Raw genomic sequence first — 26,645 nt, 5'->3', positions numbered from 1 at the left:
TTGTGATGGACAAACTGAGGTTTGGTCACAATGTCTGTCTGTCTGTCTCAATATTTTAAAACTACTTTAAAATTCTGGCCAAACATTCTGTTCAAGATATAGTCTCTGAAAACAAGTTTTAATTATCAAGTTTTCTTATCAAGTAAATGTATCTCATTTTGTGTTTAGATATTCATACTAGAAAACTAGACATAAACACTGTTAAAGGATGTTTGAGTCTGATGGTAAATTAGCCTTTAAACAAAACAAAGGCATGGCTTTTAAATTTCTCTTCATAATAGCCATAATGGTTTTTCTGGTAAAAAGCAAGGTAGATCTGGGCCACATTAATCACTGACCAGCATAAACTGACTTCCACTGTACCAGTATGGCAAATCATGCTGGTCTTTAAGCAGATTTTTTTCATTCTAATACTTTTGACAAACATGCTTTAGTAATGTCCTGTTTTGGAAGCTCTAGACCAAGAACTTCAGAGTATGAGTTTGATAAAATGCAACGGCTCCAGCTCGGTGAGCAGCAGAGCAGAATGGTGTGTCCCTGCCCTTGTGTTCATGCTGTCTTGCTGTCAGTCTTTGTTCTAAAATGAAACACCTCTTATTCCACACGGTGAAGGAACATCAGCCCCCTCCCTGCTGTGTCCTCGTACAAAACGTCCCCGTATAAGGCATATTCTCCATGGCAATGAGCCCCCAGTCAGTGGGTGGGCAGCAGTTGCTGTGCCTCATTGGTGAGAACAGATACATGTGGACATGTGTGATCCAGGCATTATGAGCCTGGTGCATTTATCCATCCCAGCTTTAGCGGGCTGCTCATTTGAAACATGAGCATGACTTATTTTCTGAGGGTATTAGGGCTAATCCCTCGCCTGCATTTTCATACATTCATATGCAGGGGATGAGGTGAGGATCAAAGTGATTGGCCTCATTCAATGTGTTTAAACTCAAATTCAGGAAGTCAATTTTGAGTAGTTGGGTCTGTATGTTTCTGTAAAATGACTTTGAAAAATATTTAAATGTGATGATGATGTTTTGATGTTCAGAAAAAGTTTTTTTAAGAGTTATTTACGATATTACTTGTTTTTGTGTATTCCAATTTGTTATATTATAATATGATTTTTATAATATTATTTTTTATTATAATATGATTATCAATTATAATATTTTAATATTAATAATATTATACATTTACTTTTGAATATATATATTTTTTTCAAAATTATTTAAAAAATATAATTTTTTATTATAATATGATTATCAATTATAATATTTTAATATTAATAATATTGTTATACACACACACACATATTTTTATTCATGTATGTATTGTATGTATTGTATGTATAATTTGATATTAATATATAATATTATTTAAATGTATGTGTGTATATATATATATATATATATATATATATATATATATATATATACAGGGTTCCCACTCGCCTTGAAAGTACTTGGAAGTACTTGGATTTCAGACACACGAATTCAAGGCCTGGAAAGTACTTGAAAATAAATATTGGTCCTTGAAAGTGCTTGAATTAAATTTGAAATAAATTTTGTGAAAATTATAACATGCCCCTCTTACTCCTAGTATATTTGTTTAGGAATATTGTTTTGGAACCAAACAGATAAAAAATAAAAAATAACTACTATGGTAGTCAATGGGGGGCAAGATCATTTTGGTTACTGACATTCTTCCAAATATATTTCTTTGTGCTCAGCAGAACAATGAAATTCAAACAGGTTTGGAACAACTTGAAGGTGAATAAATAACAGAATTTTCATTTTTGAGTGAACTCAAGGTCAAAATTGCATGATTATAAAGCCACAATTGTGTCTTATAAAGTCAGAATTGTGATATATAAATTACAATTCTGATTTTTTTTTTCTCAGAAGTGCTCATTTATATCTCTCATTTCTGACTTTCTTTTCTCAGAATTGCAAGCTTATATCTATAATATATTGTATATATTCTGACTTTAAGCCACAATTACGATCCAAATAATACTTTCTTTTTCACTCAATTGCCAAATTGTATTTTTATAATATTCTCTCTATATTATAATGTTTTTTACTCAAGCAATGATTCATAAAAAATGAAAACCAAATCTAGTATGGAATAATTGTTAACATTAGGGATAAGAAAGCTGCAAACGGTTTTAATTTATTTCCAAAATGAATGTACAAATGATTCTGTACCTCTTCCGGGTTAAAATGGATGCAAATGCAATAGGAGGATTAAAATGTTAAGAATTGTAAGAGGTCTTTCATGACGCTGCATATGTGATGTGAATTTGATATAAAATAAATGGTGCTTTAAAAAGTCCTTGAAAGTCCTTGAATCTGGTCTTCATGAAAGAGTGGGAACCCTGTATATATATATATATATATATTAGTGTTCGGAAGTCAAACAATATGAGGAATATACTGAAAGTCATAGACTATAGTCATATAGATCACTTTCATGGTGTATATATATAAAGTTATATTTTTGCTATTCATATTCTATTCAAGTTAATAAGTTTATTTATTTATTTTTTTGTTCATTTTATTTTAATGTTTTTGCCAGATTTGATTCATTCTCGCTCTTCAGAATAAAGAAAGTCGTGTGTTTGGAACGACACGAGTGTGAGTAAGTGGGTTTGCTGTGAGGGTTGATTTATTCTCACTCTTCTCCTCTCAAACAAGTAAGAATGAAAGATATTAGCCAAAGCTCACAAACACAAATGAACAGATAAAGTCCAAACATACTTTTGACTGATGATGCAGTCATGATGTCTTGCTTATCTGTCAGTCAAACAGCAGTGCTGTTGCCCCCGTCAACTCAAGGCCACAGTTGGCCACAACTCCAATCTGCAGTCTAAATTCTTTTGTTCTCACCTGTTTTTTTTTTTTTTAAACAAAATAATTCACACTTCACACAGTGCTGCCGTCTGCTACCATAGTCCGTCATTTGTCTCCCTCTGACAGGAGCTGAAGAAAAGCCAGAAAGAGAAAGAGGCAGCCTCAGAAGTCAGTCAGGCATAGCCACAGGGTCCCCTTGTTCAATTCGTCGCAATATATCGTCAAAGTGCAGCATCTCAGATACCCGTCCATATTTTATTCAGAGTGCAGCTTTTGTGAGGGGATTTTGTCTAATACTCGCTGATCCTGGAGAAGCTGAGACGTTTCAGAATGATTAGAGATGCAAATTAGAAATGAGAAGCCTGGCTGATGTCTTGCACCTGCAGTGCCAAGTTGGTGATAATGGTAAAATACTGAAATGGGGGCAGTGCAGCTTGTTAGATCCCACAGTTCAGGTCTGTTGGGAGTGACGGCTAGGGTGTCGTGGAAAAAGTGTCTTGAAGATTCTTTTTATCAGGGGTCTGACTTTGTTTTGCTCTGTGCTAAATACTTTGTGAGCTTAAAAATATTAGGTGAGACCGGGGTTGTCTCGCACAGTTTTTGTTCTTTATTAATTATCCCCAGTGGAACAAAAGTTAATCAACTAGGTGCAAATGAAAGCTAAAGTTCTTATGTAAAACATACATACACACACAAAAAGGCCTTGTCAGACACAATAGTTTAAAGTAGTTTAATTTTAAGAAAGATGCACAATTTTTTTTTTTTTTTTTTTTAAACTAATCACTTTATCACTTACCACACATTTGTTTTTAATTTAAATATTTTTAATAATTAATACAGGGCTTAATATTAACTTTTTTGCTCACCAGTCACTTTGGCTAGTGGTTTCCACTATCAGAATTGTATCAGAATTGATACCATGGGAAAAATTGGGGGAAAATATAGATATTTTTAATATTATATCATAATTTGGTAGCAGTTATATTTGGATGCTGTCACTTTAAGACCTGACTATTAAAACCTACAACTGAAAAATGTATATATTACATATATAATATTCGGGTTATATATAATGGGTTGATAAATAAAGTGGGTTGATTAATTTATTACATTTAAAAAATATAATGAATATATAAGCTAATATAGTGCATATATTTAGTGAAATGCTCCCCTCTAGAGTTAATTTATCTAGTGAACTAACATGCTGTGGACACTTAATGACTTGCCTGAGGTAAATGTAATGCTATGTGAGATATTATTCTGGATTGGAGTGTGGATCACCTGTGACTGATTGTATTTGTTGTCTGAACTCATACACCGAACCGTGACAGTTCGGGATGAAAAAATAAAAATAAAATAATTTATAAGAATATATATATATATATATATATACACACACACACATACCCTAACTTAATAAAACTTACAACTGGTTCCCATCTCTGTTAAAATATAGTATTTTTGAATTATATTATCAATAATTTTTAAAACTGTATTTTCCATTTTTATTTATTTTGTAAATATTAGTTTTGACAGAAACCTTGTAAAGTTACCTTGAAATCAGCACTTTTAAATCTTGCTTGATAGGGTCAATAAGTGTGGCTTAAGAGGGAAAACATTCAGATGTTATTTTTTTCTCAAAATACAAATATGTACCAGAAATTAACACTTTGTCCGCCAACTCTTCTAGCCAACCAACCCCTCTCCCCTAATCATAACAAAACACTTTTCCTGAGGAGATGTACCTCAAAGCCAAAGAGTCAGATAACTTCAACAACCATGTAAGGATTATGCAAACAGTCATGACATTTTCTGTTATTCATCATTTTTATACTTTAAAAAGACAAAGACATTTTGAATAACACGCACAGAAGGAAAAGTAGCAGAAACCATTTATCACAACAGCATCATTTTAACAACATTTTAAGATTTTTTTTTCAGAATCAGACGTTTTCTATATTTATTGTCAAAGGTTTTGTTCTTTCACCTCATTGATCATCATTCCAGCTCTCTGCAGGTATTGGCGTGAAGTTTCAACAAAATATGTCTCTCTGGCAAATGCAAATCATGCTGTCAGGATGCAAGTTCCTGTAAAATCCATCACTTGTTGGCGTCCCAGAGTCCGTGAAGTGGTGTAAATCCTGCTCTTGGCACGAGACAGTAACATCTTTAAACATAAAATTGTTTATGACTCTCGATTCAGGTCGAGCCATTAAGCATGTGAAGGAGGCCATTTTTACTGAGGACGCGGGCGTACGCAGGGGCATTCCTAAAGTGCTGGTGGTGCTCACAGACGGGCGCTCTCAGGATGATGTCAACAAGATCTCCAAGGAGATGCAGATGGAGGGTGAGTAATCTGAATATTCCTTGAACATACTGAGTTCATTTTCATGTTGTATGAATCTATAAATGAGCATAACAAACAGCAACATCTGAAAAACACCAAATGTCTAGTGGTTTGGTTGTTTCTGTCATGTTAAAAATAGAACTTTAAATGCTGTAATTAAAGTAATGCTTTACTTGTTTCACTGTAGGATACATCATCTTTGCCATTGGCTTCGCTGATGCTGACTACGGGGAGCTGGTGAACATTGCCAGCAAGCCTAGCGAAAGACATGTGTTCTTTGTGGACGATCTGGATGCCTTCAAGAAAATTGAAGAACAGCTCATAACTTTTGTTTGTGAGGCTGCAACTGCCAGTACGTCCCTTTGAGAATACACAGAAACTTCCTCTTTCAGTTTGTTGTGACTTGTGGTATAACTTGCTAGTTTTAAGCAGTAATCTTAGAGATACAGCTATACTGTGAATGTAATCATGGTGTTGTTAGGTACAATGAACGCACAATATGCTATGGCCTTCATTACCTTATTGCTTTTGTAAAACTGTTGCTACACAATAACAATATTAAGGATGCCAATTTTCATTATATATTTTTTATTAAAGGGATAGTTCACCCAAAAATGAAAATTATCCAATGATTTACTCACCCTCAAGCCATCCTTGGTGTATATGACTATCTTCTTTCAGAAGAACACAATCGGAGATATATTTAAAAATATCCTTAGTCCTCCAAGCTTTATAATGGTTGTGAATGGGGGGGGGGCACGTTTTGAAGTAAAAAATATTTAATATTTAATCATTTTATTCATTTATTAACTTATAATTAGCTAAAATTTGATACATACACTACATACACTACTATACAAACATTTGGGGTCAGTGTGTGATTTAAATTAATGATTTAAAATTAAAAAAAAATATATTTTATTCATAAAGGATTCATTAAATTGATCAAAAGTGACAGTAAAGACTTTTATACTGTTATGAAAATCTTCAGTTTAAAAAAAAGTTATTCAATTCTTAAAAAAAAAAAAAAAGTTTTAGGATTTCCAAAAATATATTAAGCAGCCCAGCTGTTTTCAATATTGATAATAATTGGAAATGTTTCTTGAGCAGCAAATCAGCATATTAGAATGATTTCTGAAGGATCATGTGACACTGAATACTGGAGTAATGATGCTGAAAATTCAACGTTGCCATCACAGGAATAAATTACATTTTAAAATATATTAAACAGAAAACAGTTATTTTAAATTGTTATAACAAAATTTCACAAAATGACTAGTTTTAATCAAATAAATTCAGCCTTGGTGAGCATAAGAGACTTCTTTCAAAAACAAACTTTTGAAAGGTTGTGTTCTTTAGATCAGCATACTTGACACTTTTTTAAAAAATAATGCATCCGTCCATAAAAAAAGTAATCCATACGACTCCAGTGGGTTAATAAAGGCCTTCTGAAGGGAAGCGATTTGTTTTTGTAAGAAAAATATCCATATTTAAAACTTTATAAATTCAAATAACTAGCTTCTGGTGGATGACCGTACGCAGAATTCGTAAGTCGACTTGCGCTAAATGAGTAATCCTCTGACGTGATGTATGACGCAGGATGTAGGAGTATCGTAAGCTTTGACGCCTCTAGCGGTTCAAACAAATAGGGCTGTGAAACAAATTTAAGCTCCTCTTCTCTTATATCGAAATCTGATGACATTTCTCTTTAAAATTTCTCGTTTTAGACTAATTCATGACTGGTGTTTTGTTTTGCTCTCTCTTCTGTTCGTTATTGCAACCGGGTCAAAGGTTGCTCTTCGGCCCAAATTGACTTGCGCATTCTGCATACAGTCATCTGCTGGAAGCTAGATATTTGAATTTATAAAGTTTTAAATATGGATATTTTTCTTACAAAAATGCATTGCTTCGCTTCAGAAGGCCTTTATTAACCCCCTGGGACCAGTTGTTCAAAAAGTTTAATCTGGATCAGAATGATCTGGATTTGGAAATCCCATGTTTTGCCATCCAGGATCAGGTAATCCATCTTACTTTTGTGCTGGTTTTTCAAAGCAAAATTGGATTGGATCAACCCTGATCCAGATACACACTTTTTCAGATTACCAAATCTGGATTACTACCCCCTAAAGGGAAATGGTGATAAAAAGAATATGAGATGAGGAAAAAAAACATTTCAATGCTTTTGCGTTCACCAGAGAAACTTTACATTCGCTCGCAAAGAACTTTTGACTGGTTCATCTCTTATGATTGTGCCAATGTAGTTTACAAACAGTGATCAAAAAACACTTTGAATTAAATCTAATATTTTTGTTTGTGGATTATTTTATGGCACCAAAATCTCTTTTTTACTTTACAGTAGGTTACCAAAATACTAAAGGTGTAGCCTAATGCCTACTTCTAATTTATTACTTTAACAGTTAAACTAATCAAGAGCAAAATATAAAAATGTTTGTATATATTACATGATAAAAATGTTGTATTTCTGACCAGTTTTAAAGTTTTATTACATTTTTGTTCCTGAATTCCACCCTTCTGATGGGATCAGTATAATCCAGATATTTTGGATCAAAGGTATCCCAATCTTACTAAAACGTTTTGAGCAACACAAACTGATGATTTTATCCAGATCAAAACCAAAATTGAATTTTGTGATCTAATCTGATTTTAAAATCCCTTTTTTTCTTTTGAACAACCCATTTTCTAGATTTGGTCCAATCAGATAGCCGAAATCCAATCAGATTACTTTTGAACAGCTGGCCCCTGGAGTCATATGGATACATTTTTTTATGGATGGGTGCATTATCTTTTACTTCAAAACACGACCCCCAATTCACAACCATTAAAAACCTTGGAGGACTAAGGATATTTTTAAATATATCTCCAATTGTGTTCGTCTGAAAAAAGATAGTCATACACAACTAGGATGGCTTGAGGGTGAGTAAATCGTGTTATTCATGTTAATCAAGACATGCTACTGCTGTAGAATATAGCGTACATGAATTACCTGTAGTAGATCTATACAGGTGGAGCTGGGGAGGGTGGAGGGTTTCTGAAGCATGCTGCACTGCTAAGCCAATGCTACCAAAGTATTTTGAAGGTTGAGCATTTAAGCTAATTGGCTACTGATACAGCAAGAACCAATCAGCTGTGCCCTATAGATAACAATCTGATTACGAGCAGGTTGAGTTAAGGACCTATGAGCCTACACCATCTAGAGTTTCATGACAGAACTTTGTATTTTGCCAGTGTCCTTGGTATTATGCCTACATGTTTGACATTTGCTGGTTAACATTATTCAGCTGACTCAGAAGAATTTAGGCAAGTAATGGCATTACAGTTTAAAGACTTTTTATATTGCAGGGTAATTGCTTTTGGATTACTTTAAGTTCTGCTGTTCTCTGAAATCATCCCCTGTGACTGGAGTTTACGTCAAGTCTAAAATACAAGTTTGAAATCTTTTGCTGTTAAAATGGTCTCTGAATAGGAAAATATTTGAATGCATCATTATATAACATGTAATTTTCAAAAATCACTTTGTTCTTGGGGAATTGATAGGTTTTGCACTTCTGTGTTCTGTTTTTCTTTTACAGCTTGCCCCTCGGTGTTAATGAGTGGGAACACTTTAGCTGGTAAGACAACAATAAATGCTTCTGGCTCACAGTAACCTTTACATAAAAAACACCATTGTTGTGCTGGGTGGGAGGATAGGATCTCTGGATTTATTTAAAGAATTAGATCTATTCATCTACTGTCAGTATTTAACAAGCCTTTTACTTAATTAGGACCAGTGGGTCATTTTATTCTCACACCATTGTTTAGATTTTGAAGAAAGAAAAAAGCACAGTTAATTTTGCTTAAATTGACCACCTATAAAAAAAAATTATATTATATATATATATATATATATATATTAAGCTGGCAAATACACACTTTAAGACATTAAAAAATAGCCCACTGAATTATTCACTTTTCAGTCTGTTTTATTTTTATTCATTTATTAACTTATAATTAGCTAAAATTTGATACATACACTACATACACTACTATACAAACATTTGGGGTCAGTGTGTGATTTAAATTAATGATTTAAAAAAAAAAAAAAATATTTTATTCATAAAGGATTCATTAAATTGATCAAAAGTGACAGTAAAGACTTTTATACTGTTATGAAAATCTTCAGTTTAAAAAAAAGTTATTCAATTCTTAAAAAAAAAAAAAAAGTTTTAGGATTTCCAAAAATATATTAAGCAGCCCAGCTGTTTTCAATATTGATAATAATTGGAAATGTTTCTTGAGCAGCAAATCAGCATATTAGAATGATTTCTGAAGGATCATGTGACACTGAATACTGGAGTAATGATGCTGAAAATTCAACGTTGCCATCACAGGAATAAATTACATTTTAAAATATATTAAAACAGAAAACAGTTATTTTAAATTGTTATAACAAAATTTCACAAAATGACTAGTTTTAATCAAATAAATTCAGCCTTGGTGAGCATAAGAGACTTCTTTCAAAAACAAACTTTTGAAAGGTTGTGTTCTTTAGATCAGCATACTTGACACTTTTCTGTTGTCCTTTGCAGGTTTCCGTATGATGGAGATGTTTGGTTTGGTTGAGAAGCACTACAGCAGTGTGCAAGGTGTCTCAATGGAGCCTGGGACTTTCAACAGCTTTCCCTGCTACCGGTTACACAAGGACGCCCTCGTCTCCCAGCCTACCAGGTATGTGTGTGTGTGTTTCTATATGTGAGAAAGCATATCATTACGCTCAATTGAAACTCTCTGAAATGAGAAAAATGTGTGTTAGCTGTAACATGTCACCTGTCAAATCAAAGCCATAATATAGATTGAGTTTAATCAAATCTAGATGAAGCAGTTTAAGTTAGCAGGAATAGATTAGCCCCTCTCTTACATGCAGCATAAAGAGTGATCGGGCTTCTGTGCCTGATCCCCGAGCACTGACCCTCCTTCTCCTTCCCAGAATGTGATAATATTTAGATTAGGTTCACTTTCCTACGCTCAGGGGGAATGTTGTTATTAAAGTGGAGGGTTTCAGCACAAGGGTCTCCTCTATTGTAAATCTCGCAAACCACAGCCTCACTTTAACTTGCACTCAGGCAGCTGGGAATTACTATAACACTGTTATTATGATAATCTCATCGATGATTATGAGAAAGGCCAATGACTCACAGGGTAATGGCAGCGCTCTGGATACAGTTCACGTTTGTTCTTTAGTGGAAGGTGCTCATGAAGTAGAGGATCTGTTTTACTGGCTGTGCAGTTTCTGTTTCACTACTGTAAAGTACTACTTTTTTAATGTATCTATGTTTATTTTAGTCATCTGTTTTATTTGATTAAATTTCAGTGGCTGTGTTGTGTTATATTTGACATTGATAATTTTGTTTTGACTGTTCTACAGTATCTGTGCCATGTGGGTGCATTGGAATGTATTGAGCCTATAGAATAAAAGGTTTTTGTTCTTGTTGAGAAATTACAAGAGTGGAATATCTCTCTTTTTGTCAACTCACTAAAAATAAAAATAAAGAAAAAAAAAGAAAAAAAAAATTCTCATATAGTCTGATGCTTGCCAAATTTAGGTCTTATGGCCTTTTACTAAAAAAATTTAGTACCAAAACTATTCACAAGTCTGATGCCAAATCTGGTATTTGGATGAATTGATCAGTACGGAGCCACGTACGTGGCAGGCGGGAAAGAATAGTTACAGACTTATTAAATTGTGTCCACATTTGAGTAAGTTTGTAACAATGTTAAAGGGATAGTTCACCCAAAAATGAAAATTTTATGTTTATCTGCTTACCCCCAGCGCATCCAAGATGTAGGTGTCTTTGTTTCTTCAGTAGAACACAAATGATGATTTTTAACTGCAACCGCTGCCGTCTGTCAGTGGTATAATGCAAGTCAGCGGGAACTTGGACTATAAGAGTAAATGAAACACGACAGACAAATCCAAATTAAACCCTGCGGCTCGTGACAACACATTGATGTCTTAAGACACGAAACGATCGGTTTGTGTGAGAAACCGAACAGTATTTATATCATTTTTTACCTCTAATACACCACTATGTCCAACTGCATTCATCACTCGATTCGTTTGGTCTGATCGCACTCTGACAGCGGCAGTGATGTCTCGCTCTCATTGAAGCATATGCGCGAGACATTACTGCCGTTGTCAGAGCGCGCGATCAGACCAAACGAATCGAGTGATGAATGCAGTTGGACATAGTGGTGTATTAGAGGTAAAAAATGATATAAATACTGTTCGGTTTCTCACACAAACCGATCGTTTCGTGTCTTAAGACATCAATGTGTTGTCACGAGCCGCAGGGTTTAATTTGGATTTGTCTGTCGTGTTTCATTTACTCTTATAGTCCAAGTTCCCGCTGACTTGCATTATACCACTGACAGACGGCAGCGGTTGCAGTTAAAAATCATCATTTGTGTTCTACTGAAGAAACAAAGACACCTACATCTTGGATGCGCTGGGGGTAAGCAGATAAACATAAAATTTTCATTTTTGGGTGAACTATCCCTTTAAAGGCTCAAAGAAGGAGGAGGCGGTAACCGGTGAACAGTAAACATAACTTTAATCACAAAAAAAAATATACAACACGCCCCTTACGGACAACTGCTGCATAAAATAAAACAAAATAACATAAAGGCCTGGTGTTCTCTCGCCCTTCACTGTCGTCACTCCTTCTTTTATCCTTCTGGAGCTCTTCCATGGGACTCAAGAACAGTGGATTGTGGCCACACTGTACTAAAAAGAGGTAGTGAATTAGTAGAACATGGCTACACTGTGTAAAACGAGGGAACAGTTTCTTAATTTGTGACCCAGTGTTGTCCAAAGTACTGATCGCGATACCAAGTTGGAACTGAAATTTTAAAAATGTGGCGCTTTGAGCGCTGTTGAGAGTATTCGTAAACACCTCTGATTGGCCATTGTGTTCACGCACTCATCAGATATGTCTATTATTGGCTACAATGATCAACGCACAGGAGCATTTGAAAGCACATGGAAGTGTTTGAATTTGAAAGCGGGAGCGTTTGAAAGCAGGCGCCTAACAGCGGACCGGTCACCATGTGTATCTGTCTAAACATTCGGTGAAAAGCGTCATTGATGTCTGTTTACATGTTTTTGAAGCGTTGATCATTGTAGCCAATCACAGACATATCTAATGAGTGTGTGAACACAATGGCCAATCAGAGGTGTTTACGAATCCGCTCAACAGCGCTCAAAGCATCACATTTTTAAAATTTCAGTACCAACTTGGTATCACGGTCAGTACTTTTGACAGCACTATTGTGGCCATGATATCTTGTTTCCCCACCCCCAGTTTATTTTAGCACATCTAAAAAAAAAAACCCTGAAAAGTGTCAGACAGTTTCAGTTTATTGTTTCAAACATGATGTGAAGGAGTTCATATAGATGCCCATTGCACAGCTCTACTTATGTGTGATTTATGTTTACAGGTATCTACATCCCGAAGGCCTTCCCTCCGACTACACAATATCTATGCTCTTTCGCATACTGCCTGAAACTCCTCAGGAACCTTTTGCATTGTGGGAAATCCTCGACAAAAACAATGAGCCACTGGTGGGCATTATCCTGGACAGTAAGTCCCAACATAAAATCTTGTAAAAAAAAAATATATTAAAAATGATTTAATAGATTATTTAAATATTCTCTACTATAATGTAAAACAATGTTTTTTTTTATTATTATCAATTAAATGTTTTTCAAACAGTGGTTCTCAACTGGTGGGTCATAACCCAAAATGGGTCGCAAACAGTGACACTGCTAAATGCAAATAATAAAATGCAACCAACCATATAATTATGCAAAATTACACTGGCAAAAGACATGGGCTTACCCACTTTCATAAAGGAGAAGAAAACACTTTGCATTTTTTTTGTTGTTGTTGTTGGTGGTGGTGTTAGTGGCTGTGTGTCTAATCAAACTCTGTGGCACAAATTTACACAAGGTATAAGAAAATACAACCAAGACTGCATTAATATTGGTTTAAAATGAGAATAAACATGGTTTGTGCTGACCACAGTGCATAAATTATTCGCTGCTGAGAGCATGAAAGCACTGTAATATTTTTGTATAATAAATGATTTTGATACTGTGTGGAGTCGCCACTTGATGTGTAAAATCTTAGTCCTGGAACAAAACCAGTTGAGAACCGCTGAGTTAAAAGACACTTGAGTCTAATTTTTTTTGTCTGTCTTCAGACGGAGGGAAAACATTAACCTTTTTCAATTACGACTACAAGGGTGAATTTCAAACGGTGACTTTCGAAGGAACTGAAATTAAGAAGATTTTCTATGGCAGTTTCCATAAGGTCAGTCTTTCTCAGATTTAATGCATGATCCAGCTATGACTGTGATTAAAGAAACTGTACTGTACAGTCATTTGTGTTTCGGTCTCATGGTTGAGGTTTTCTTTTTCTTGTCAGAAGAGTCATGATTTATGCTGGACTTTGGAAATGTTTGAATTATAGTAATCAAAGTTAATGTTAATTCATGCTACAACCAGTCAGTGCGCCAAATGACCAAATACAGCTGAATACACTAATTTCCTTTTATAAAGTTACCTCATTTTCTTTATAGTTGTGCCTTGACTGTCACAACCGAATATTGCTAATTTTTTTTTAGGTATATTTTAGCTGTCTGCTTTGCCTCATTCTCACCTACTATGTATGGTTTTGGAAGCAATACATTTTTTCTCTCATATCAAATTGAATTTTATCTGATGTACAGTGAATTCACAATGTTCAAACAGCTAATTGGTTAGTCACTGTAACAAGCGATCTCTGTAACCTTCAGAGTTCATCTCTATATATTACATTCTATACATTTTGTTCATATATATATATATATATATATATATATATATATATATATATATATATATATATATATATATATACACACTCTAAAATATCGAGTGAATGGGTTGTTTTAACCCAGCAAATGGGTTATTTTAATCCATAGCGACTGGGTTGTTTTAACCCAGCGATTGAGATGTTTTAACCCAGTGATTGGGATGTTTAATCCAGTGTTTAGGATGTTTTAACCCAGCGATTGAGATGTTTTAACTCAGCGATTGGGATGTTTAATCCAGCGATTGAGATGTTTAACCCAGCGTTTGGGATGTTTTAACCCAGCGATTGGGATGTTTAATCCAGTGTTTGGGATGTTTTAACCCAGTGATTGAGATGTTTTAACCCAGCGATTGGGATGTTTTAACCCAGTGATTGGGATGTTTAATCCAGTGTTTGGGATGTTTTAACCCAACGAATGAGATGTTTAACCCAGTGATTGGGATGTTTAATCCAGTGTTTGAGATGTTTTAACCCAGCAATTGGGATGTTTAATCCAGTGTTTGGGATGTTTTAACCCAGCGAATGAGATGTTTAACCCAGTGATTGGGATGTTTAATCCAGTGTTTGGGATGTTTTAACCCAGTGATTGGGATGTTTAATCCAGTGTTTGGGATGTTCTAACCCAGCGATTGAGATGTTTTAATCCAGCGATTGAGATGTTTAACCCAGCGTTTGGGATGTTTTAACCCAGCAATTGAGACGTTTTAACCCAGCGATTGGGATGTTTAATCCAGTGTTTGGGATGTTTTAACCCAGTGATTGAGATGTTTTAACCCAGCGATTGGGATGTTTTAACCTAGTGATTGGGATGTTTAATCCAGTGTTTGGGATGTTTTAACCCAGCGAATGAGATGTTTAACCCAGTGATTGGGATGTTTAATCCAGTGTTTGAGATGTTTTAACCCAGCAATTGGGATGTTTAACCCAGTGATTGAGATGTTTTAACCCAGCGATTGGGATGTTTTAACCCAGTGATTGGGATGTTTAATCCAGTGTTTGGGATGTTTTAATCCAGCGAATGAGATGTTTAACCCAGTGATTGGGATGTTTAATCCAGTGTTTGGGATGTTTTAACCCAGTGATTGGGATGTTTTATCCAGTGTTTGGGATGTTTTAACCCAGCGATTGAGATGTTTTAATCCAGCGATTGAGATGTTTAACCCAGCGTTTGGGATGTTTTAACCCAGCGATTGAGATGTTTTAACTCAGCGATTGGGATGTTTAACCCAGCGTTTGGGATGTTTTAACCCAGCGATTGAGACGTTTTAACCCAGCGATTGGGATGTTTAATCCAGTGTTTGGGATGTTTTAACCCAGCTAATGAGATGTTTTAACCCACTGATTGGGATGTTTAATCCAGTGTTTGAGATGTTTTAACCCAGTAATTGAGATGTTTTAACCCAGCGATTGGGATGTTTTAACCCAGTGATTAGGATGTTTAATCCAGTGATTGGGATGTTTAATCCAGTGTTTGAGATGTTTTAACCCAGCAATTGAGATGTTTTAACCCAGCGATTGGGATGTTTTAACACAGTGATTGGGATGTTTAATCCAGTGTTTGGGATGTTTTAATCCAGTGATTGGGATGTTTAATCCAGTGTTTGGGATGTTTTAGCCCAGCGATTGAGATGTTTTAATCCAGCGATTGAGATGTTTAACCCAGCGTTTGGGATGTTTTAACCCAGCAATTGAGACGTTTTAACCCAGCGATTGGGATGTTTAATCCAGTGTTTGGGATATTTTAACCCAGTGATTGAGATGTTTTAACCCAGCGATTGGGATGTTTTAACCCAGTGATTGGGATGTTTAACCCAGTGATTGGGATGTTTAATCCAGTGTTTGAGATGTTTTAACCCAGCTATTGAGATGTTTAACCCAGTGATTGAGATGTTTTAACCCACTGATTGGGATGTTTAATCCAGTGTTTGAGATGTTTAACCCAGCGTTTGGGATGTTTTAACCCAGCGATTGAGACGTTTTAACCCAGCGATTGGGATGTTTAATCCAGTGTTTGGGATGTTTTAACCCAGTGATTGAGATGTTTTAACCCAGCGATTGGGATGTTTTAACCCAGTGATTGGGATGTTTAATCCAGTGTTTGGGATGTTTTAACCCAACGAATGAGATGTTTAACCCAGTGATTGGGATGTTTAATCCAGTGTTTGAGATGTTTTAACCCAGCAATTGAGATGTTTAACCCAGTGATTGAGATGTTTTAACCCAGCGATTGGGATGTTTTAACCCAGTGATTAGGATGTTTAATCCAGTGATTGGGATGTTTAATCCAGTGTTTGAGATGTTTTAACCCAGCAATTGAGATGTTTAACCCAGTGATTGAGATGTTTTAACCCAGCGATTGGGATGTTTTAACACAGTGATTGGGATGTTTAATCCAGTGTTTGGGATGTTTTAACCCAGTGATTGGGATGTTTAATCCAGTGTTTGGGATGTTTTAGCCCAGTGATTGAGATGTTTTAATCCAGCGATTGAGATGTTTAACCCAGCGTTTGGGATGTTTTAACCCAGCAATTGAGACGTTTTAACCCAGCGATTGGGATGTTTAATCCAGTGTTTGGGATATTTTAACCCAGTGATTGAGATGTTTTAACCCAGCGATTGGGATGTTTTAACCCAGTGATTGGGATGTTTAACCCAGTGATTGGGATGTTTAATCCAGTGTTTGAGATGTTTTAACCCAGCAGTTGAGATGTTTAACCCAGTGATTGAGATGTTTTAACCCAGCAATTGGGATGTTTTAACCCAGTGTTTGGGATGTTTAATCCAGTGTTTGGGATGTTTTATCCCAGCGAATGAGATGTTTAACCCAGTGATTGGGATGTTTAATCCAGTGTTTGGGATGTTTTAACCCAGTGATTGGGATGTTTAATCCAGTGTTTGGGATGTTTTAACCCAGCGATTGAGATGTTTTAATCCAGCGATTGAGATGTTTAACCCAGCGTTTGGGATGTTTTAACCCAGCGATTGAGATGTTTTAACTCAGCGATTGGGATGTTTAACCCAGCGTTTGGGATGTTTTAACCCAGCGATTGAGATGTTTTAACCCAGCGATTGGGATGTTTAATCCAGTGTTTGGGATGTTTTAACCCAGCTAATGAGATGTTTTAACCCACTGATTGGGATGTTTAATCCAGTGTTTGGGATGTTTTAACCCAGCGAGTGAGATGTTTTAACCCAGCGACTGGGATGTTTAATCCGGTGTTTGGGATGTTTTAACCCAGCGATTGGGTTAAATGTTTGCCCAACCTGCTTGGTAGTTTTATTTAACTCAGCTATTGTTTAATTGTTTATTGCTCGCTTAAAATGAATGCAAAATACGCTGGAAATGAACATTTATTTATATGTTTAATAAATAAACATTTCTTAATACTTTAAATGAATAATTAAACAAACATTTATTAAATTGCTTATTAATAAATGTTCACCTTTTGATTATTATTTTTGCCTCTAGTAATTATGTGTCTGATTTTTAATTTCCAGCCTATTTTGGGTTAATTTTAAGCCAGCCATATAGTAATTTTTAAACAATAGTTGGGTTAAATAAAACATTTAACCCAACCGCTGAGTTAAAACAACCCAATTGCTGTTTGTCTATTTTCAACCCAACTTGGGTTGTTTTTAACCCAGCATTTTTTAGAGTGTATATATGAATGATTTATTAGCATATTAATATAAACCAATGCAATACAAAATTTCATACAAGTTCTATAAGCTTCCTTTGCACCTGTCCTTTCAGGCCAAGTGCACTGCAGGTCAGTAACAGACAGGAAGAGATGCTTTCAGCTATGTTTCTTAAACGTCCACCAGGGAATTTCAATTATTATTTCACCCAGGGTATGCTCTATAGAGTTCTGACAGTATGAAAATGGCTTATGATAGCCCTGTCCTGTTCATTTTATGTATTCTTTCTTCACATCCGTGCTGTTGAAGAGCTCTCTATCACTCTTCCGCCCTCCAGTAGGTTTGAGAGCCTGTCTGATGTATTCCAAGACTCTGTGTGTTGCTTGTCTGGTTATAATTCCCTTTTCCTGCCAAGTGTGTTTTACCTTTGAATGCATGACAAGCCGTCCGCAGCCTTTGATGCAGTGGCGTGTGTGTTTATGAGCAAGTATTCTCCTGACATCACTTATGATGTGTTTGTAGGGTAATCCCTCTTGGCAGAGCTCGTCAAGATTAGAGTCTGTGAGTAATACAGATTACTTCAGCACTGTCTCGGCTCCGGATTCTGAATTAATAAATAAATCACTGCTCGTCTCATCTAAATGCTGAGGAATAAGCAGGATTTAAAAACTTTCATTTAAGAATTTCACCTGTCTTTTTTTATCGCTTGTTCAACTTTTGTGTTTTTTGTGCAGCTGTAAATGGGTCATTTGCAAATTATGATGACAAACATGTCTCTTGACTTTTCAGTCATAAAAAGTTAAATAGTCAAGAAACTCCATATAAAATATTATTTAAAAAAAAATCTTCAAGATACTGAAAAAATCCCTCATCCCTTTTATCTGCTATACCACTTGTAAGACCTTATAAGTTAGCATTTTTTCTCAACATTTTGTAAATCAGAAAATCTAGATTGTTTGAGAATGACCCAAATAGGTAATATGAAAAATAAACACAAAGTGTGCTAAACAAACACACAAACTAAGATATGTTACAGTAATTTATCTCTATTTGCATTTAAGTGAGCGTTCAGCACACAAACTAAAATAATCTGCTTTATAGAGTGACGCTACAGCATTGAGTCGGCACAGTTTCATTTTGTAGTTTCTAATGAGATTTGTATTCAGAGCTTTGTGGCTAAAGCTCTGAGTTTATCTGGCCACAGCTGAATCTGATTTCCACAATTTAAACCCTGTTTCACTGTCCTCAATACCGCTGACCCCCAGTAACGCACAGTTGGCTTGAGTTGTTTTGACAGCTTTTAAATAAAACACCCGACTTGCCAGAGATCCTGGAGGATGTGAGAGGGGGTCTAGGACTCTTGTCGGCCCTCTATTAAAAACGCCCCGTTCCTCTCAACCATGACTTATTCCGCACTTTCTAAAGCCAGTGCTCAACGGTTGTAATTTTGCAAGGTCGTGAGAGGAAGTCATGTGGACGCTGTGACGCATCAGATATTTCAGTGGCTCGTCTTATGGATGTTATTTTGTACTGTTATCATGCTGCTCGTGTGCATTTCGAATCAAGGTGAGAACTGTGTAGAATACATTTGGAGGAAGTGCTGACACAAGAACGTTTAAACCGAGTGAAACAAGGCTACTCGGACAACACTTGTTGTTCATAAAAAGAATAAGCCACAAAGAAATATTAATATCACAAACATAATCATTCATAATGTGCTTTCTTTTATCACACACTAGCTTTTTGGGATCTATAGTATCGAGAGCAGAGTTCTTTTTTTTTTTTTTTTTTTTTTTTTTTCTCATTTGGTTAATTTAAATGTCTCATTGGTGTTACATTGTGTGAAAGATTTTTAGTGGGATAAAAATTATTTAAATTTATTGATTTTAGTATATGATAAATTGTGTGTTGAGATTTGAGAATTTTGAGATTTTTTTTTTTATTCCAAGTAAAGCCAAATTATCCATTATGTTAAATAATAATGTTAAGATGTTAAAGGTGCCCTAGAATCAAAAATTGAATTTACCTTGGCATAGTTGAATACCAAGAGTTCAGTACATGGAAAAGACATACATTGAGTTTCAAACTCCATTGCTTCCTCCTTCTTATGTAAATCTCATTTGTTTAAAAGACCTCTGAAGAACAGGCGAATCTCAACATATGTTACATTCGGGGTCATTAATATGTACGCCCCCAATATTTGCATATGCCAGCCCATGTTCAAGGCATTAGACAAGCCAGTATTAACATCTGGATCTGCACAGCTGAATCATCAGACTAGGTAAGCAAGCAAGGACAACAGCGTAAAATGGCAGATGGAGCAATAATAACTGACATGATCCATGATATCATTATATTTTTAGTGATATTTGTAAATTGTCTTTCTAAATGTTTCGTTAGCATGTTGCTAATGTACTGTTAAATGTGGTTAAAGTTACCATTGTTTATTACTGTATTCACGGAGACGAGAGCCGTCGTTATTTTCATTTTTAAACATTTGCAGTCTGTTTAGTTCATAAACACAACTTCATTCTTTATAAATCTCTCCAACAGTGTGTAATGTTAGCTTTAGCCACAGAGCACTATCAAACTCATTCAGAATCAAATGTAAACATCCAAATAAATACTAAAGTCACATGATCTGAAGCATGCATGCAGCATGAATGACAAACAAATTGTAAAGATCTATTTGAGGGTTATATTTGCTGTGTGAACTTTGTTTATGCACTGTATTATAGTCGAGAGCTCGGGGGGGCAGGGAGTGTGAGATTTAAAGGGGCCGCAGCCTGAATCGGTGCATAGTTAATGATGTCCCAAAATAGGCAGTTAAAAAAAAATTATTTAAAAAAATCTATGGGGTATTTTGAGCTGCACCTTCACAGATACATTCAGGGGACACCTTAGACTTATATTACATCTTGTGAAAGAACGTTCTAGGGCACCTTTAAATATACTTACCACCAGCTTTCAATGAAGAAAACTGAACTGAATTCAAAAAATGAATTCATTGGTCATCCAGCTTTCTGCTGCTTAACAGCATGGTAGTGTTGGTCAACCAGCTAGACCAGCACCAAAGCAGCATAAATCAGCTTAGATTCATTAGATTTGAGTATTATTTTAGAACGAAAACATGTCTTACACATCAAATAAATCAAAACATGACATTATTGTCCATATCTGTGCTATATATGTGATGATTGGGAGGTTTGGCTTGTTTAGTACCAGTTTAGTAGCCATGCAAAGCTGGGTACAGAATTACTAAAAATATAGTCTGGCTGTAAAGGCTGGTTTCCACAGACCTAACAAATGCTACATATTCTAAAGTGTTTGGATTTAGACAGGTGCAGAGGATTTAGAGATCTAGAACATAACAGTTGTTTTCACATTGTCCCAGTCACCAACCTGGTAATGGACACCAATACAGCAAAACCCAACAACCTCTGTTTTGTACCATTTGTTTGGGCAGTGTGGAGTCGGAAAAAACATCAGACTGTAAATATGATGGTGTGGTGTCTGTTATGTTTTTCTTTCTTTTTTTTCCTTCTTCTTCTTGGCATTGCTATCCAGTCATATACACTTCCAAATATGCCTCTCAGAAGTTTTGGTATAATCCTTTTCTTTTCTTTTCTTTTCTTTTCTTTTCTTTTCTTTTCTTTTCTTTTCTTTTCTTTTCTTTTCTTTTCTTTTCTTTTCTTTTCTTTTCTTTTCTTTTCTTTTCTTTTCTTTTCTTTTCTTTTCTTTTCTTTTCTTGATATAAAGAAGTAGATTTCCTGACTTACAATTCAAAGAGGCAATCTCAAAGAGCATTTTTTTTTTCTTTTTTTTTTTTTGCATAATTTGAGCTTAAGCAGGACATATAATACAATTCTTGTCAGGTTTTATTTGTTTTGATTGCATTTTTTAATATTTTAATGTTATTTAAATAATAACAATTGTTTAAATTGTAATTTTGACAGAAGTTACATATTTTTCACTCTATTCCCATTCAAGCATATAGGATTGTACTTGGAGGACTTGAAATAGCTGCCCGGGGGTGTTTTGAATATGGCCATTCAGTGAACTGATGCCTTAAAGAGGCTTTGTCTCTAGTGCTTGCCTGGGTCTGTCCCTGAGGCCATAAAAACATCCACTGATATGCCAAGAACATCTACAAAATCTGTAAAGAAAATAATGGGATACAAAGTTGAGAAAAAAAAGAAAAAAGAACAACAAACATTGGAAAAAGAAAAAGTTTCTTTCAACAGTTTTTGTTTGTCTTCTGTTGTTCCAGTGAAACACAAGTTGAACATGCATATGTTTATATGTGTGTGTGTGTATGTATATATATATATATATATATATATATTAGGGGTGTCACAATATATCGCAATACAAAAATGCAGCAATATCATATTGTGGATAGTGACATTATTAAACAAATTAAAATTACTGTGTAAGAAAAAAAATTGCGGAGTTTTAGTGTCACTACTACATTAAACTACTATATATAATGTTGAATATAATGTATTAAATGTATATAATGTATACATTATTTTAAATATATGTAGTCAGTGACAGAGTGCAAACATATTCGTCTAAAATAATTATGTATTTTCAGCTTCAGAATCATGAATATTTTTATATTACACCCCCAATGTAATACCAAATTTAGTATTTTAATCAACTGTAAATTTTTGTCATATGTCTTGGATTATCACAATAATATCGTATCGTGAGTTCAGTATCGAATTGTGATATGAGGGTATCATTACACTCCTAATATATGCGTATATATACACACACACACACACACACACACACTCAGAGTTATCCAGTGTAATCCAGTGTATTTAGTGTAATTTTGCTTCTCAGGTAAGGATACTCCTATATTTTTACTTAGAAAACAAGACACAAATACATATTAACAACCAAACACTGCATGTTTAAAAGGGGGACAGGAGCAGATGCCTTTGATAGTCATGAAGCCTGAAATGGGTCAGTCCATCATGTTGAAAACAGAATTATCCTGAAATTGATCAGGAGGCAGATGTGACCAGCGATGGCTGAGCTGAAACAGAAGTGATGCTGACCTCTCATTCTCTTTTGCCACTCCTGCTTAGCAGATCATCATTACCATCGCCAGACCAGCTCAGACACACTCATAAACACTCTCAGCACCACTTTCAGGTTAAACACATGGAGCACACAGACCCGTCCCTGCCTAAACGGCATGTCGCTGCTGCAGCTGCAGAATCTAATTGGCTTTCATTGCAGAAACACCTGCCACTCAGAAAATGGAAGGTGATATTCAGTATGGAAATCCATATTTGCCAACAGACTTAACACAGACTTGACCAAATTTCATCTGTCTCAGCCTGTTTTTTTTCTACCCTGATAGAGAAGTTTAATTTCTAAGTATTAAACAGCCTCCCTTCATAATGCTTTATAATTGACGTTAATGTGAGACTTCACAATAATGAGCTTGGTCTGAGTCTGCTATCAGCCCGCCTGTCTGACAGCACACTCGCACTTACAATTGCATCCAGTGAACTGGAGAAAATTGAGTTTTAGACCCCAAATCCATTAACAGGCGATGTGTGCTGTCTCATACTGAAATCGACTCTGACATACAAATATGAACTTTTGCTAACTCCATTTTAGCTTGTTCTGTTTTAGTTTTTGTGGTTGTTTTGGATACAATTACAGTTCATCTGACTGCAGTGTATGGAATTTACAATAGCACACACTGTAAATCAAGAGAGACACTGAATGTAGACATGGCAAGGTTGATTTGGTTTTCATTATGTGCATTATTCAGCATTTCTTTTGAAGACGTGCAGAGGAACTTACGCCAGCTTGGGTCCCTGTCTTTCAAAGGTCAGTTGACTCTTATACAGTTCCATCGCTTTGGAAGAAGGCAACCATTATTCCTATTCCAAAAAAACCTGTTCCTCAAGAAAGTAATGATTACAGACCAGTAGCCTTGACTTCTATTGTAATGAAGTGTTTGGAAAAGCTTATGGTGAGGAAGCTGAAGTCAAATATTAAGGGACAGTTAGATCCATATCGGTTTGCCTATAAAGACAATCGGGGTACTGATAATGCTATACTAACCATTTTGCATTTTATTCTGCATCATCTTGAAAACCCCAAGGCCTATGCTAGACTTTTATTTGTAGACTTCAGCTCTGCTTTTAATACTCTGCAGCCACACATCCTTCTTAGTAAGCTCAGACAAATGTCCGTTAACCCGTATATTATTAGGTGGTATGGTTCTTTTTTGACCAACAGGACCCAGCAGGTCAGGGTGAATCAGACATTATCTGGTGTTATGAGGTGTCCCTCAGGGATGTGTGAGTTCTCCCATTCTGTTTACATTATATACGAACGATTGTATAAGCAGTCATTCCAGCACTTTTATTGTAAAGTTTTCTGATGATACTGCAATCTTGGGACTTATGGATATGGATACTGATATTTCTGGTTATAGTCTGGAGGTTAAAAAGTTTATACAATGGTGTGAAGAGCATCATCTCATTGTAAATACAAAAAAAACAGAAGAAAAGATTTTTGACCCGGACATGTGGAGGATCATTCTCCATTGTTGGTCCAGAACGTTTGTATTGCCCAGGTTTATTCTTACAAATACTTGGGGGTTCATATTGACTGTAATTTGTCTTGGAATATCCATGTGAGTTATGTTTGTTCTAGGATCCAACAGAGACTGTACTTCTTGCGAAGACTCCGGGTGTTTGGGGTTGGACAGAGAGTACTGATGTTAATTTATCACACTGTGATTGAGAGTGTGTTACGTTACGGAATTGTAGCTTTGTTTGGTAACATATCGGTTAAGTTAAAATCACAAATAAACAGATTGGTCTATACAGCAATGAAAGTGATAGGGGTGAGGGAGAGTCCTTCCCTCCAAATTATCTTTGGAAGGCTATAGTCAAACAGGCAAATAAAATTCTAGCAGATAACTCTCATGTCCTGTACCCTGAATATGAATTACTCCCTTCAGGTAGACGCTATAGGGTGCCGGTTAAATATCGGAAAAGATACCTGAACAGGTACAGGAATTCTTTTATACCATTATCAGTGAATCTCCTAAATTCAGGACTCAAGTCAGTGTGAATTGAGTAGTGTCTGTATTGTGTTTGTGTTGGTTATTACTGTATTACAATTGTATGTTATATGTGTGCTGTATCGTGAGTAAGTCATGGCTGAAGGGTGACTTATTCACGATACAGCACTAGCCTCGAGTACCTTATTGCTTTTATAAAATGGTTACCACACAGTACAAATATTAAAGCCAAAAATATGTATTGATACAACTTTCATGAAGTAAGCTTTAACTAAAAGCCTTCCTTCCACCAGAAAAAATAGTCCCTGACCGTGAACAGCAACAGAAGTTACATCAGTATGTCATTAGATGGCGGCAAAGACTCTCTTTATGAGTGTGTCAGTCAGTAACAAAGACATTGAAAAGACTGAAATGTTGTGAACACAGAACAAAACGCAACTGATAAATGCTTTGACTAATGCTGCTAGTCACAGGAAAACATACAGTTTACGTTGCTAAGAGTGGTTGCTAAGGGTGAAGCAGTCATAGCAGTGTTTTATCATGAAAAAAACACAGCTATTGACCAATCAGAATCAAGGACAGGAACTAACCGTTTTATATATATATATATATCTGTGTTTTCTACTATTATCTTCGTTGTGAGTTTTCTAAGCCACCAGCATGTAACAGAATGACAGAACCTCAAATTGAGTAAAGAAGATGGACTCACCAGCGCTGTGTCTCCTTCTCCTCCCAGAGAGCAGGCCATATTTGGATTATCTGGCCTGGACGCTCCGAAACGGCGGCCTTTTTCCCTCAGCCAGCAAGCCCAAGGCGCTCACCGAGATTGTTACGCTGCATTCACACGGGGCGTCGGCGTTAACGCTTCTCATTTACTTTGAATGGGTGACGTCATGCGTTGCCGAACTGAATTGTGGGTTCTGTTGCGTTGCTTCGTTCATGTTGCAAGCGGCAGAAATTGAAGATTTCTCAACTTTTCAAGCGCCAACGCAGGCGTCAGCCAATCAGATCGCCTTATGCAAACACTCTAGAGCAGTCACTAGCCAACTGCCTTCATGCAACACCGGAAAGTAATGTGATTGGCTGTTATCACTATAACGGTCACGTCAACACAAGCTTCAGACACACCTTCCATCAAACGTTAACGGTGACGCCGCGTGTGAATGCAGCATTACAGAGCCGGAGAACATCAAAGCCCCGGAGTTGACGCAAGCGGGTCAGTCCACCGCAGAGCCAGGAGTGGACCTGGACCTTATAGACCTGTGGTCCATGGATTTTTTTCCCACCCAAGTCCCCACCCTCGAATCCTCCTCATCTTTGCCGGTCTCGTCCAGCTATTTGGATGCTCCGGTCCCGTCCAGAGATCTTCTGCCTGTTTCCCTTTCTGATTTCCTGATCCCGTCTCCATCACTGGTCACGGCCAGTCCCCAGGATCCGTTGATACCACTGGTGTCGTCAAGCTCCTCGGCTCTGTCCCCGCTGCTCACTCCGTGCTGCTCATCTTTCTCGCCTCTGGCTTCACCTCCACTGGCTTGGCTTGAGGCAGAGTTCCCGCCTCCAATTCGGCCTCCAGGCCCACATCTCCACCTCGACCTGTCAGCCCGTCACCATCGCCTTGGCTCACCGCTCCCTCTTCGCCTCTGTGGCCCGTCTGTCAGGATGCTCCGCTGGGCTCACTCACCATTCCAGGTCTGCCTCCGACGCACTTCCGGGGTTAAAGCTGCGCCTGAACCCTGCACCCCTACAGTGTCATCAGGCTCCTCGATCATCCGAGTCCCCGTCATCGCCTCGGTCCCGCGAGCCAGCAGCTTAGCGCCAGGCTTCCAGTCCTGCGATGTTGC

At 36.4% G+C, this 26,645-nt stretch overlaps 1 protein-coding gene across 6 annotated transcripts in view; it reads left to right on the top strand.

The window, feature by feature from the left end:
- col14a1a (collagen, type XIV, alpha 1a) overlaps positions 1 to 26,645 on the top strand; it is a 168,931-nt gene that overhangs the window by 106,724 nt on the left and 35,562 nt on the right. For all 6 annotated transcript variants that reach the window (XM_048152204.1, XM_048152198.1, XM_048152199.1 and 3 more), the window contains 6 exons: positions 5,047 to 5,190; positions 5,378 to 5,542; positions 8,781 to 8,819; positions 9,777 to 9,915; positions 12,685 to 12,827; positions 13,450 to 13,559. In XM_048152204.1, coding sequence (XP_048008161.1) covers positions 5,047 to 5,190; positions 5,378 to 5,542; positions 8,781 to 8,819; positions 9,777 to 9,915; positions 12,685 to 12,827; positions 13,450 to 13,559 — 740 coding nt within the window. The remainder of the gene's footprint in view (positions 1 to 5,046; positions 5,191 to 5,377; positions 5,543 to 8,780; positions 8,820 to 9,776; positions 9,916 to 12,684; positions 12,828 to 13,449; positions 13,560 to 26,645) is intronic.

Source organism: Megalobrama amblycephala, linkage group LG13 (genome assembly GCF_018812025.1).
Source record: "Megalobrama amblycephala isolate DHTTF-2021 linkage group LG13, ASM1881202v1, whole genome shotgun sequence".
Lineage (NCBI taxonomy): Eukaryota > Metazoa > Chordata > Actinopteri > Cypriniformes > Xenocyprididae > Megalobrama > Megalobrama amblycephala.
Note: the sequence above shows the minus strand (reverse complement) of the source record. Positions and strands in the feature narration are given on the sequence as shown.